We start from the raw sequence: 12,407 nt of genomic DNA on the forward strand, positions 1-12,407 counted from the left end.
ATGACATCTCCAAAAGGAAATTTTGCATAAACTATGAGACCACCTGAGCTATTCCGTATACATTTTGCGACAAATACATTTATTTTCCCTTCCTTGGAGCCAACATGGGTGGTTTTTAAATCTTCAGCACCGTCCAAGCGTGGCTTCCGTGAAGCCCTGACAGTCGCGCCCGTCCTGCCTCTTCTCTTCCTTGTCCCGTCCGTATGCGCAGTTTCAAGTATAAGTATGATGAACCAACTGGCCCAACAACATGCTTTACTGCCGCACTATTCACTTCACGGACGAGATGGAGCAATGATATAATACACTGCGGGGTAGCGTTCATTGCTCACGGCGTTCATTTGCCGTCTTGATTTATTGGCCGAATGAATCTCGGTGGACGGCTCCTCCGAACCGGTCAGCTCTCCATGGAAAGCATGTCTGCAACCCTCCTCAGTCCTCACGAGCGAGAGAGCCGTTGAGAAGTGCAACGTATTCAGTTCCTTCAGCATGCGCAGTCACTCCCATTCTCGGAAGAATGCGGTTGATGATGTCTAGACCAAACTCCATGTTCCTGTTCGCCCGCGGGTCCTGTCGTGTCCAAGTGGTGATGTCATCAGCGAAGAAGGCAAAATGTAGCAGCGGCATCACCTCAAGCACAGGGGGAAGGGAGTGGGCGAGAGAACTGCCCTTTGGGTCACTTCAATCCCGTTTGGCCTACAGGATTCCTCACTTCCACTCTTCGTTTAAAGAATGAATCTTTTATGACGGCCAGCATGTGTCCCCTCACACTAGCAAGTTCCACGTTGTCGATTAACTCTCTCGGTGGAGCAGTAAGCTTTACTGACGTCCACCGCCACAACAACTGCAGTTTGAACCATGAAGCGGGCTTTGATGGCCTGGTGAAGCGGCGAAAGTATAGAATGTTCCGCGTGCTGAGCCCTTAACGGAAACCGACGTGGTGCTGGCGGGACATGGAGTGATGAGTCGCTCAAGAGTCACGCGTTCCACCAGCTTGCAGAGGTTGATTGTGAGGCGGGTGGGCCCGAGATTTGAAGCTCCGATCCGGTGGATCGCCCGGATCGGAGAATCACGCCAGGTACTTAGAAACTTGCCGGAAGTTCAAATTACGGTAATCTCGTCTAGGAGTAGGCATGGATATGATTATGCTAGATGTCACAGTTCCGATAACGTCACCTTGACCAACCCTGAAGCGCTGTCAAGATTCGCACTCGGCAATGCTGCGTAGAGATCGCTGCATACAGAAGGGTAAAGGTTTGGGCGCGTTGGTTCGTAGTCAGATAGAAAACATAGAGCAGCAACAACAAAGGACGAGGCAGGGACGGGACGCGCGCTAACTTTAAACAATTAGTTTATTGCAAGACCAGCGCATATAAACACATCTTGCTAGCAAGAGGAGACGAGAAAAGGAAAACACCACAACTAAGAACGAAAGACGATAACCGCCACTTTCCGCCTACGCCAAGAAATCAAGCCCTAGCTTTGATGAAGCACATGCAGACGCTGAATGCAGAAGGAAAAGGCATTAGCTTGAACCCCAGCATGGGCGGCAAGCGATACGTAGGAACAAGGATGGAAAAACTCTGGAGTAGAAGGACTTAAAGGGTCGTGAAGAGATTTTCAAAAAAACTGTGTTGTGTGTGCGCTTATAACCATGGAACCTTGATAAACAAATAATGCACACCCGTTTCGTTGCCAGATATCGGCAAATAGGAAAACAAATGCAGTTGAGGTTTCACCGAGGCTTTCCTCCTCAACTCGTGAAGTGACGTTTCAGTAAGTCAGTAAGCAGCCAATCACAGTTCTCCCTCGTCTGCACAATATGTCGGCATAGAGCGGCCTTGTAAAGGGTCAGATAAAGCTACAACATCGGCGCCATGATGAAACCCCCCATGCAACTGAACGGGAGATGTCTGATCTCTGATACAACTGATCAATGTGGTCGAACTTTCAGTCAACAACGCCGGCGAGTGGCGCAGGCAGAAGTAACCACGTTTACTCGAAACTGGGCATTCGTAAACTGTTTACGCTGTTTTGTAGGAGTCTAAACTGTCGTTTTGCTAGCCTATATTCTTGCACTATATAGTTTGCCGACGTCTGTCTCACGTAGCCTGTAATGTGAGTTGCGCGAACGGGAAACTTCTGACCTGACGATATAAATGACTGAACGCTTAAAATGAGTTTATTACATAAACACGTTTATCGAAGGAACTTCGAGTAGTCGGAACTTAAAACCCATCCATCATTCACTCATCAAGCGCAAAAATAACTAGCGAGAAGGAGCGAGACAGCGCCGAGTCGCCGAGTCCCAACATCACGCAGTTCGACGATTGCTTTCCTGTTTCCTGCAATAAACAATGCTGTTAAAGCTGTGTCGTTGATTGTATACGCTCAACAGAAGCGCTCAACAGTTAGTTGGCGGTTAAAGCTCTGCGTTGATCAGAATTTATGAACACACGACAGACTTCTGGGTTAGAAATGCGAAGAGGGTTTTATGCAGCAGTTTTTCGCCGTGCGCGCTTCTCACGTTGATAGTGTAGTGGATAAAGTGTCCGACAGGCTGGCCGTAACGTTGGGCTGGCCCGGAAGCCGCAAGTTCGAATGTCACAAGGGAACTGTTTTTTTTTTTTTTTTTTTTTGCTTGAGAGGTCTTGGGCCATTCCATACAAAAAAGGTAACATTTCGAAGAGAATTCGGCAAACGAGCGTGAAATTCCGCAGGGAAATTGGCTAGAAACGGTACAAACACCAAGTAGGTCTGAGTTCTGCAATGGTCGCCAGACAACTGAAGCAGTCACGACACCGCTCACGTGGATAGAAAACTGTTTTTCGGCAACGGATAAAGGATGCATTAAAAATAATACATCCTTTATTCGGGTTTGCAGCTTTATTCGGGTTTGCAGCTTTGCAGAACATTATACACAAACAACATTGAACCACGTTGAACTCTCGAATGCACTTAACGTGACGTCATTCTTGTTGCGCTGCCGACCGACGGTGCGCGCATGGTCGCTTGCGATGCGCTCAAAACGAGAATTTCAACGGCACCTCCTAAATTCCGGAAGCAATGAATTGTGAAAATATTCGGGATTTATGTTCATAAAATGTCGCTCAAGCAGACAAAATTAAGCAAAGACAAATGGATTTTCTCTTCACGACCCCTTTAGGATACTAGAAATGCTCTTCAGAAGGGAAAAGGTTTGGGCGTGTTGGCTTATAGTCACACCGAAAATATAGCGCACTAACAAAAGAAGACGAGGCGAAGACGGGACAAGCCTTAACTTTCAACAAATTGTTCATGGCAGCACTAGCGCATATAAACAAGCGATACGGAGGAGCAAGGATCCAAAGCAGGTTCAAGCTCGTTCCTTTCTAGCGAACATAGACGGACACGACCACAAGTTGGCGTTTGGAGAGCTGTGCACCACGCTGAGTACTTTTTGTTCACATGTACACCGTTGCAGGAGATACAGCTCGACTACGACCGCTGCACTGTATACCTGTGCACAGTTGCCGCGTGGGTGACAATGTGCATCGACGCGATGAATAGATCGTGCCGGACATGCACTGGCGGCGCGGTATCGTGTTTCTCAGGTGTCTGTCTGTCATAGCCAGTTAATGTGAGATTGTGTTCTCGGGCATGTTGCAATATAAGAGCGCTGGTTCTGGTTTCTTGTGGATAGCAAATAAGAACTGCTTTTAGAAAATGTTCGGCGGTTCGACAGGAGAGCGCACGGTGGTCTATGTGCTGAAGTAGAGAACTTGGCTATTGTCTCCCATCGCAGCGTGGACGACGGCTTTTGGTCAGAGGAAGCAGCTGTCAAGAGGCGTTGAGGGTTGGCCGTCAACTGGTCCTGGCTTTGCTCCATGCGCTCTAGGTGCTTAGTAAAAAGGCTGGCCACGTTGGTATCAAGGTTTGAAAGCTGATAGATGTCGGTCGTCAGAGGCAGCGTTTTCTGCACTAAAGAGAAAATTCCCCGCGGGTGGACACGGGTTCCCCACAGCAAGTTGAGAACAAATCTTTTGCGCTTGGGCAGGGGAAAGTTATGTTTGTTCATCGCAAAGGGTGATGATGGCACTGAAGGTGCCCACGTGACCGCCCCGAATGATTTGTCGAAGACGAGAGAGAGAGAAAAGAAACTAATTCTGATCCCATGGAAGCTGCCGAGTCTGCCTGTCCAAGCAATTTTCCTCGAAAGACACACGGTCCGACGAGCAACTGAGCGCGCTTTATTGCGGTAGTAGAATGTAGTGGAAAGGCAAAGAAGGAGAGAACATAACATATTATCAATAGATATGGCTGACAGAATATAACGCATAAGTGTTTTATGATGCGTTACATTTCGTTTCACCTTTCCCTTCATATTCTGCTGCCGCAATGAAGCGCACCTAGTTATTTCGTCAGGGACGGCGTTGCGTGTTCCTCTTCACATTTGTCCTGTGTTTAGCGCAATTTCCCTTCGCTCATCCCGACTTCCCTACTTTTCACACAGGAAAGGGCTTCACGTTTCTTCCCAGCTTTCATTCAAAGCAGCTTTCAGATTGTGCAGTTCGCGAGTGTCAGTGAATTCGTCGAAGCGGGATTGGGCGACGAGGCGTGGCAGGTGGACTGTGTTGTCTCGTTGCGGGAGAGCGCGTTGCAGAATGACGCCAGGCGCGCCCGCAATGCGTGTGCGCAGGTGGAGACCATCGGGGACGCGTACATGGTCGCGTCGGGCCTCCCCGTCCGCAACGGAATGCTGCACGCGCGGGAGATCGGCCGGATGTCCCTGGCGCTGCTGCGAGCCGTGCGCTCCTTCTCCATTCGCCATCGACCGCAGGACCAGCTCAAGCTGCGCATCGGCATTCACACCGGTGAGAGCATGCGTCCGACGTGTCCGCCCCTTGATGGCGGTGCTCGTGGGACGACGCCCCAAACACGCGTCGCGCAGTATTCCCCCTCTCTACCACTTGAAGCACGCTTTCCGCCACCCGCTGCTTGCTGCGACGCCTGGTTCATGCGATAATCTCTTTCTGCGGGCACACGCGTCCGCCCAGAAAACATGCTGTGGAATCACGAGAGGCCGTAGGATGGAAGCCGGGCCAAACCTCCTTTCCACTAACAGCGTGGAGTGCGCTTTAATTGTGGGCATACGATGAGGTACGTAGTCGGCAAAGTCCAGAGCAATCCCCGCCCTCACGACTCGGCAAAGACGCCATTGTCCAGACAAAAGGAAAGCACGAAGGGGCAACATGAAGAAGGGCCACGTTTTGTGCCCTTTTTCTTTTATCTCTCTTTTCTTTGCGGTGGTTAAAAGCCTCCTGGCGTGGACCTCCTTGAAGGTGGTAAAAATCCGCCGAGCTAAGTTTTAACTCAGCATGCATTGGGCAGCGTTCCTCTATCAGTGAACAATTTTGTGTGCAACCAATACGTGGTTTAGAGCGATCTTTCGGCCTCCCACTAATGCCGTCTGTAATAGACCCAAAACGCGGCGTAGGAAAGCCAAATTTCTCTGACGATGATGACGATCGTGGGAGCAGGGAATAAATATAGAAGCGCTTCCCCTGGGCGGAATCGAACTCAGCTAGGTCCCTGGTGTTATGAAGCCGACGTTTATCTTATCTGGCCACTCCGACACGGCCGAATCACTTCCGATTGCAATAGCGTCGCATGGACCTCCAAAACTCGAGAGAAAATGCACCCCTCCGTCTTAACGACGACAATGGTTGAGCGTCAAGGAAAGCCGTCGAGTTCCCCATCAGTAAAGCACTGGAATCGCGGTGTAGTAAACCATCCAGATAAGAAACAGGTATTCGCATAAAAAGCGCGCAGTCTTGCGTCACGCTTTATGCAACACACGAGAGGCATTGCACAAGTGTACAACTCACTTCTGGGATGGTTCGTTTGGCGTTGGACTTGATTTTGGACGCTTCCCCATCGTTCTCTCTTCGACACTGGGGGGGGGGGGGGGGGGGTCGATTTGTGTACGTGCTATTTCACGAGGTACAGTCCTGGGGTTAGATGCGTTATATAACGGGGGCGTTATATGCCGAGCTTGCACGAAAGCAGCTGTCAGAACTAAAGAAGAACGGAGCATAGCAGTATCAGTCGGGGGAAGAAATGACCACCATGAATTAGAGAACGAGCATTTCCTGGTGATATCATAGATGACATCCCAGAGTTACAGAATTCATACAGCTTGAGGGAGTTTTGAAAACGTGTTTAACCCAAACTAAAAGAATTAATCTTCTCACAGTGAAATTGTCCACGAAAGATGAATTTTTTTTACAGACCGCATGACTATCCGAAGAAAAATGTAACACGGCAACAATACGGAATTAAGACATACAGTGGGAGTTTGAAAACTAGAAAAAAAAAAAAAAACAGAACGCGCCTGAACTATACGGTTATTCATTTAACCTCAATACGAGCAATATTGCAAGAAATGGAGAAACTACCTGTTGTCTTTTACATTTGGATGGGTATACGAGGATAAGCGCAAGACCCGATGCGGCAAATCGCCGGGACCCGCTTTCTCGCACAAACTGCCCCGAGGTTATTATAATTGGCAGTATAGTTTAGTCCATGGAGTACAATAAGTGGGAGAGTTACATTGAACGCTTTCTCGAAGGCGCACACGCCAGGCTACAGGGAAGACTTAGAGAAGGCGTACTCAGTCTCAGACAGCAGTTACCTTGGAAAAAGCGGCCAATGCACTTGTTGGAACTTGCCGGGCAAGAGTGTATTTCGAGCCATGTTCCGACCCATTTGAGGGGTGTGGGCGATCATACGGCGTATTTAGGCCCTGTTGCGAATCCGTTACAAGACCCGGCATTGGTTGGACCATTCACGGGGAGGGGCCTCTTTCGCATTCCCCCGGTGCGAGCGCTGCTGTGAGTCGTCAGTCATGAAGTCTGCTACATGGCGATCGCACTGAGAAGCGTGACTCACGGAGTGCGTTCCAGCCCTACTGAGGAGGAGAAAATTTGGCAATGATGTCGCGCGACCTCTTGCCGTGAGACGCTTATACACACCCTTGGATACGGCAGCCATGATCTGCCGTTCGGCACGCATTTGTGAGTAAACGTGGGGTCAATGGCGGACGCCTATTGCGGAAAGTGTTTTTCGTTTTAAACACTAGCCACTCATCATGAATTACGCAGGCATCGGAACAGCACCTCTGGGGTCCCATTCTCGACTTCGTGAGTTAAGGCCGACCTCCATGCAGCGAAGTTTCTCGGCGAACTTGGCGCGGCGGACGCCGTGGTTTGACGCGCCGCTCAGTTTTCGTCCACCCCAACCTCCATGCAACGTGACGCGGCGAACGCCGCCGATGGAAGACAGGACAGGAAGTACAACGAAGTACGAGGCTGTGATTGGCTGCGGCCTCAAAATGCAGTTTGCCGCTTCCGGTCGCGTTCGCCGCCGCGCGTTCGACATCTAGCTCGCGTAGATCGCCGGCGAACAGCCGTATTTTCGACGCCGCCGGGCGACGTTCGCCGCCTTTTCGCCTACATTTCGCTGCATGGAGGTCGGCCTTTAGCCGTTAATTCGCCATTCTTAACCGGAAGCTTCTTCTCAATGCCTTTCACTTCCGTCCCGTGCTTCCGGCTGACAAAGTGCTTCAAGGGCATCATCATCGTTATCACTGGATGGCTGCAGATGGGGACATAATCACGACCGTCAGTAAGACATAGCGCATCGCGCAGCTTAAAATAAAATGTAACGCTTTAGCAATTCCACTTTTCACCACAGTTGCGATAGTCTTTCTTGGGCTACTTGAGTGCGAAACTTTGAGGCTGTTCCTCGATCCAGCCGCCCGGCCAGACGTTGCAAGGAACACTTGAACGAGACGTTTCTATAGGCAAAATACTTTTGAAACAACTAAATCTGATAGAACACGAAATAGTTGTCAAGATTGTTCAGTAAAATTGTGAAGAAGAAGGTAAATACTTGCTTACATAGGTGAATCGGGTAACTTCAAACAGAGATTACGGCAGCACCAGAACGATGTAAAAAACAAGCGTGTGGCGTCGAATGCTCTTGCCGAGCACGTGGGTGCAACGGGCCATGGGATTGATTGGGATAATTCCACAATCATCGGCCAAGAAAGGAACTTGATCGCGGCTCTATATCGAGTCTCTGGAAATACAGACGACACGCCATACACTTAATCGAAATGAAGGATCCCTCCCCCCGTCGTACACACGCTGCCTACGTCACGTGCTCAAGAAAAATAAGCGTGCATGAACTTTTATTCGCCTCATTGTGAACAAGGCTTCAATAACGAAGCCGAAACGTCGTGTCGTTGTTTTAAAGTTTTAAGTTTCTTTTGGTCGGTGTCTCCGCTTCTACTCCAGAAGGTAAATACAGCACGGATACTAGCACTGTTCTTTTAATTTAGGCCTAACTCTTGCCATGACAAATAAAAATCTCGTTATAAACAATATTCTAACCGCAAAATACAAGAAGGGTTCGTGGTGGAGCTACGAGTTCGTTGCGCGAACACCAAGCGAAACAGCACGTAGCAACGGCCCAAACAGTTTGCCCGACAGCAGTGCGAACTTGGCAAAATTGAATTCTTTATTTCAGCATGGGAGGACCAAGACGGGAGGGGACTGCGGGGGGTACAAAGGAGAGGGGCCGGCAGGAGTGCAAGGAGAGTCTTCCGACGACATTTGCCGTGAAGCGAGCCATTTTTTTTACTTGGCTTGTCGCAAGAGACCACAGCAATGTTCTAGCAACAGAGTAGAAGTAATTAGGACGCAGATCAAATTCGTCAGCCAAAGATCCGCAAATTTCAGTTGCGCGTCAACCAGACAGTGACACAAACCATTCATGCAAACCCGCATCCTGTGTGCTTCGGTAATGGCCGCATTTTTTTTTTTTTTTTTCAGTATACAGTCCTCTACGAGATGTGCCCGCCAGTGTGGCCGGGTGGCATGGCAGACGAGGGCTCCTTAACAGGGAGATGTTGGACGCAGCAAGATCGACCCGTTCGTGCACTTTGATGTCACCCGATGCTGGAGAGGACTTGGGAGAGCTCGCATCTTTTGCGCATTTCTGTCGATCGCTTTGATTTTGTCTAACCCCCTGCCGGATAGCGTTCGTTGACAGGCAAAGAGCGAAACAACGCACGTGTAAGAAATCACGTATCTCTGGATCTTTCCTCGCCTAGAGCATTCCTACGAGCTATTGATCTCCTTTTGCTGCCTTTCGTGCTCGCCCGGTCCTCCGCTGCCGAGGCGTCGTCCTTCTTTACGGCGCTCCCGTTGCTCCTGGCACTCGAACGCGCATCTGCGCTGTCGCGCCCTCGAGACGAGTCCATTTTGTCCTAGAGCGCCAGAATGCATGACAGCCGGATATCCCGAACCACTCGTCTTCGCCTCCATTCTTGTTGCTCTCCTCTTCCCCTCGCCCGGCTGTCCGATTGTGCCGCGTGATCTTGCAGATGCTTTGTTTCCTCGCCTGTCAGTTGCCTTCCCGCTGAAGGGCATACGATTAGAGCGACGCTTTCGGGATGCTCTGCTGCTCGCCTGTTCGGGGCTTAAGGCCGAGGTAGACACCACAAAAAGCTGGAAATGTGGAAAAAGAAGGGGAGGGGTCTAAGCTGGACCGGTTAGACGAATAGACAGGCAGCGAACAAGAAAGACACCAGGCGATCACCGTTGCGTCGCTCCCAGAGCACTCTGTTTGCTCGCACCGGGAAAGGAAGTGGTTTGCGCAGCTGACGCGGGACACGGCATGAGAAATGGTTGGAGCGGGCAAGAGGAAACGCGAGAGAGATTCTAACCCTCCACACAAAAGGAGCGGCCGCCGGTGCTTTGTCGGGGCTTGAACGTGTCGTTAGAACGCTGGCGTCTGATTCTCGGAAGGTTCGACAGAGCTCCGCCATCAATTCGCTCGACGTGGCCCGATGCTCGCTGGGTTCGGGCTGGCTCCCAGCTGCGGGTGCTCTTATTGATAATGTGCACAACGCCGGGACATTTTCCGAATTCCGCATGCGTTAATTGCAGGCAATGTAAACACAGAAACGCCGGATGACAGAGCTAATGCGCAAGACAGGAAATTTCAGGAGTGGCCACGTAGGGTCGCTGTGAATTTCAACGTTAGCAATTTTGCCTAACCCCCGACTCGGCAGTCAGCGAGCGAGAAAGCAAGCAAGACCGTGTTCCTGGCACGCAGCGCCTATCCATTTTCGACCACTGCCCGGCCTGGTCACGCGGCACTGAAGCCTTACCGTACGCACTTTAGTGCCACAGCCACAACAGCAACAGCGACAACACGACGGAGAATGTGATAGGCTATGTTGAACACCATCAAATTCGTGTATTCCAAGCGACGATATGCCCGGTGCTGAGTGGAGGGTACGGCGAGTGTTTTGTGTTGCCTTCTCGAAGGGCTCCTGGAGGGACGTTTAGGTCGGTGTTTTACCGGTCCAGACGCGAGCATCTTGAAGGACTTTCGGGGCCACGCTGTGGCCGGTTTCTTTCTCGTCCGAGCACTCTCGCACCACCGGTCGCCCCTTTATGCGCGCACGGGTGGAGGCGCGTGCCCGCGCAGCCACGCACGCGCCGATGACACATGCCCGCTGGGCTGGTGGGAGATTTCATCGCGGACGTGACACGTCCCGATGAGATTTGGCTGTTCTCCTCCTTGGTCGAGCGGTTTGAGTCGGCCTGTTACACAGTGAGATGCCGACTACGCGGAAGACGAATGGACGGCCTCACGTTTGTTCGCCAGACTCCTTCCAAGCTTCATTCAGCCAATTAGCTGGGAGATATGCGGAATCTAAAGTTAAAAGAAACCATCTTTGGTTCGTGCACTCCTTGGACTGCGCTCAGCTACGCTTGTCATCCTTCAAAGAGTAAAAGGGCACAGATTTTTCTTTTCTTCTGAACCTGAACAGTTTGCCCGATTCCCACAAGCACTACCTTATTCCACATATGCTCGCATAGTAATAATCTTTGAACCATTATGTTGGGTCGCTACTTCAGTGTTTCAACTTTGACGTGTTTAAAAAACTTCATGCTTTCTTTTAAACTCAAAGAAAGGAACTATGATATGCCTGTTGACTCCTTCCCTCTGGCACTCTAGAAGATGTGCTCTTCTAATATCGCCGACGCTTAGACCGAGTTCACTTTGAAAAACGTTAGGAACCGCGTTTTTAAATGCGAAGCATCTTATGCTCGGGGCTGTGTCCCTCCCTCCCATGTTGTTGTCCGCCGTCCGCACTCTACTGCGCATGCGCGTCTCTTCAGCCCCGTCAGCGTTTGGCCTGACGTCAGCGCAGTACACTATAAAAAGAAATAGTTAGGCGGCGCCCGGTTTCGATCGTACGACTCTCCGGCCGCAACGGGAGGTACGTGGCGCTCTTCCCACTGCGTTACAAACCGAGACGGGAGCATGTGCTACGAACGCGCCTTATGTCCTTCACTCATTTAAACTACGTCAAGGAGCTGCTGATACAACGAACGCACACGAAGCCGAACGTCAACGGAAACGACGAACTGAAAACTTTAGAGGAGGTTGTTGAATTTCCCGTGGGAAAGCTGTGGCGGGAAGTGCCGCGCGCCTTGCAGCTCAATCAGAGTAGATGATGAAGAGGGCGGGCAGTGGGGTAGAAGCGTGAGCACGCAATAAAGAAAGACGAGAACCAGGAGGTGTTCGATCAGGTAACGCGGGTGTCGGTCTATTCGCTGTCTCTACATTTCTCTAAATTTCTCTACATTTCTCTGTCTCTACATGGGGGTTCACTCTACGTTCCCCTCCAGCTCCGATAAATAAAGCAACATAACGGCAACACAATGGAACCCATACGGAACCCCCATGATGCTTCGCATCCTCCTCATGGTTCCCCACGGGAAGATGGTGTAATTTGTTTTAGATGCGACGCATCTCTTTATGGACTAGGTTATGGACTAGGTTATGGTTATGGACTAGGTGAGAAGATTCTAGAAGGCTTGGTTTAATTTCACTCCAGCCTTCGGCTACATCCTCCGAGATAAACACATGCTGGGTATGACCATCTATGTTGTTCGTTCGCTCAGGTGCTATCTGGGGCCCAGTTCTCTAAAACGACGGGGCGTCGCTTTGAAACGACGGGGTAGCGCCACGCAAATGCAATGTGTGTTCTGGGGTTGCGTCCGTCACTTTGAGGAAGGTGTGCACTCAGTGTGAGCCGCAGAAAAGCACTGTGGCAAGGGCGCGAAGCGACACCCACTGGCCCCCATCGTTTCACTTGTCGCTTCGCGCCCTTGCCACAGTGCTTTTCTGCGGCTCACACTGAGTGCGCAGCTTCCCCAAAGTGACGGCCGCAACCACAGAACGCACATTGCATTTGCGTGGCGCTACCCCGTCGTTTCAAAGCGACGCCCCGTCGTTTCAAAGCACGTCGGCCCCAGGTTTCGCTCGTAAACTTCGTGTTA

The 12,407-nt window shown here is 50.7% G+C and overlaps 2 protein-coding genes across 2 annotated transcripts in view; one reads left to right on the plus strand and one right to left on the minus strand.

Moving 5' to 3' along the window:
* LOC144178108 (atrial natriuretic peptide receptor 1-like) overlaps positions 1 to 12,407 on the plus strand; it is a 267,231-nt gene that overhangs the window by 233,012 nt on the left and 21,812 nt on the right. The window contains exon 19 of the mRNA XM_077705645.1: positions 4,679 to 4,853. Within this exon, the coding sequence (XP_077561771.1) occupies positions 4,679 to 4,853 (175 nt within the window). The remainder of the gene's footprint in view (positions 1 to 4,678; positions 4,854 to 12,407) is intronic.
* Positions 1 to 12,407, minus strand: part of LOC144178110 (uncharacterized) — a 191,756-nt gene that overhangs the window by 168,529 nt on the left and 10,820 nt on the right. The window lies entirely within an intron of this gene.

Source organism: Haemaphysalis longicornis, unplaced genomic scaffold (genome assembly GCF_048455015.1).
Source record: "Haemaphysalis longicornis isolate Haplotype H1 unplaced genomic scaffold, Haemaphysalis longicornis Haplotype H1 scaffold_4, whole genome shotgun sequence".
Lineage (NCBI taxonomy): Eukaryota > Metazoa > Arthropoda > Arachnida > Ixodida > Ixodidae > Haemaphysalis > Haemaphysalis longicornis.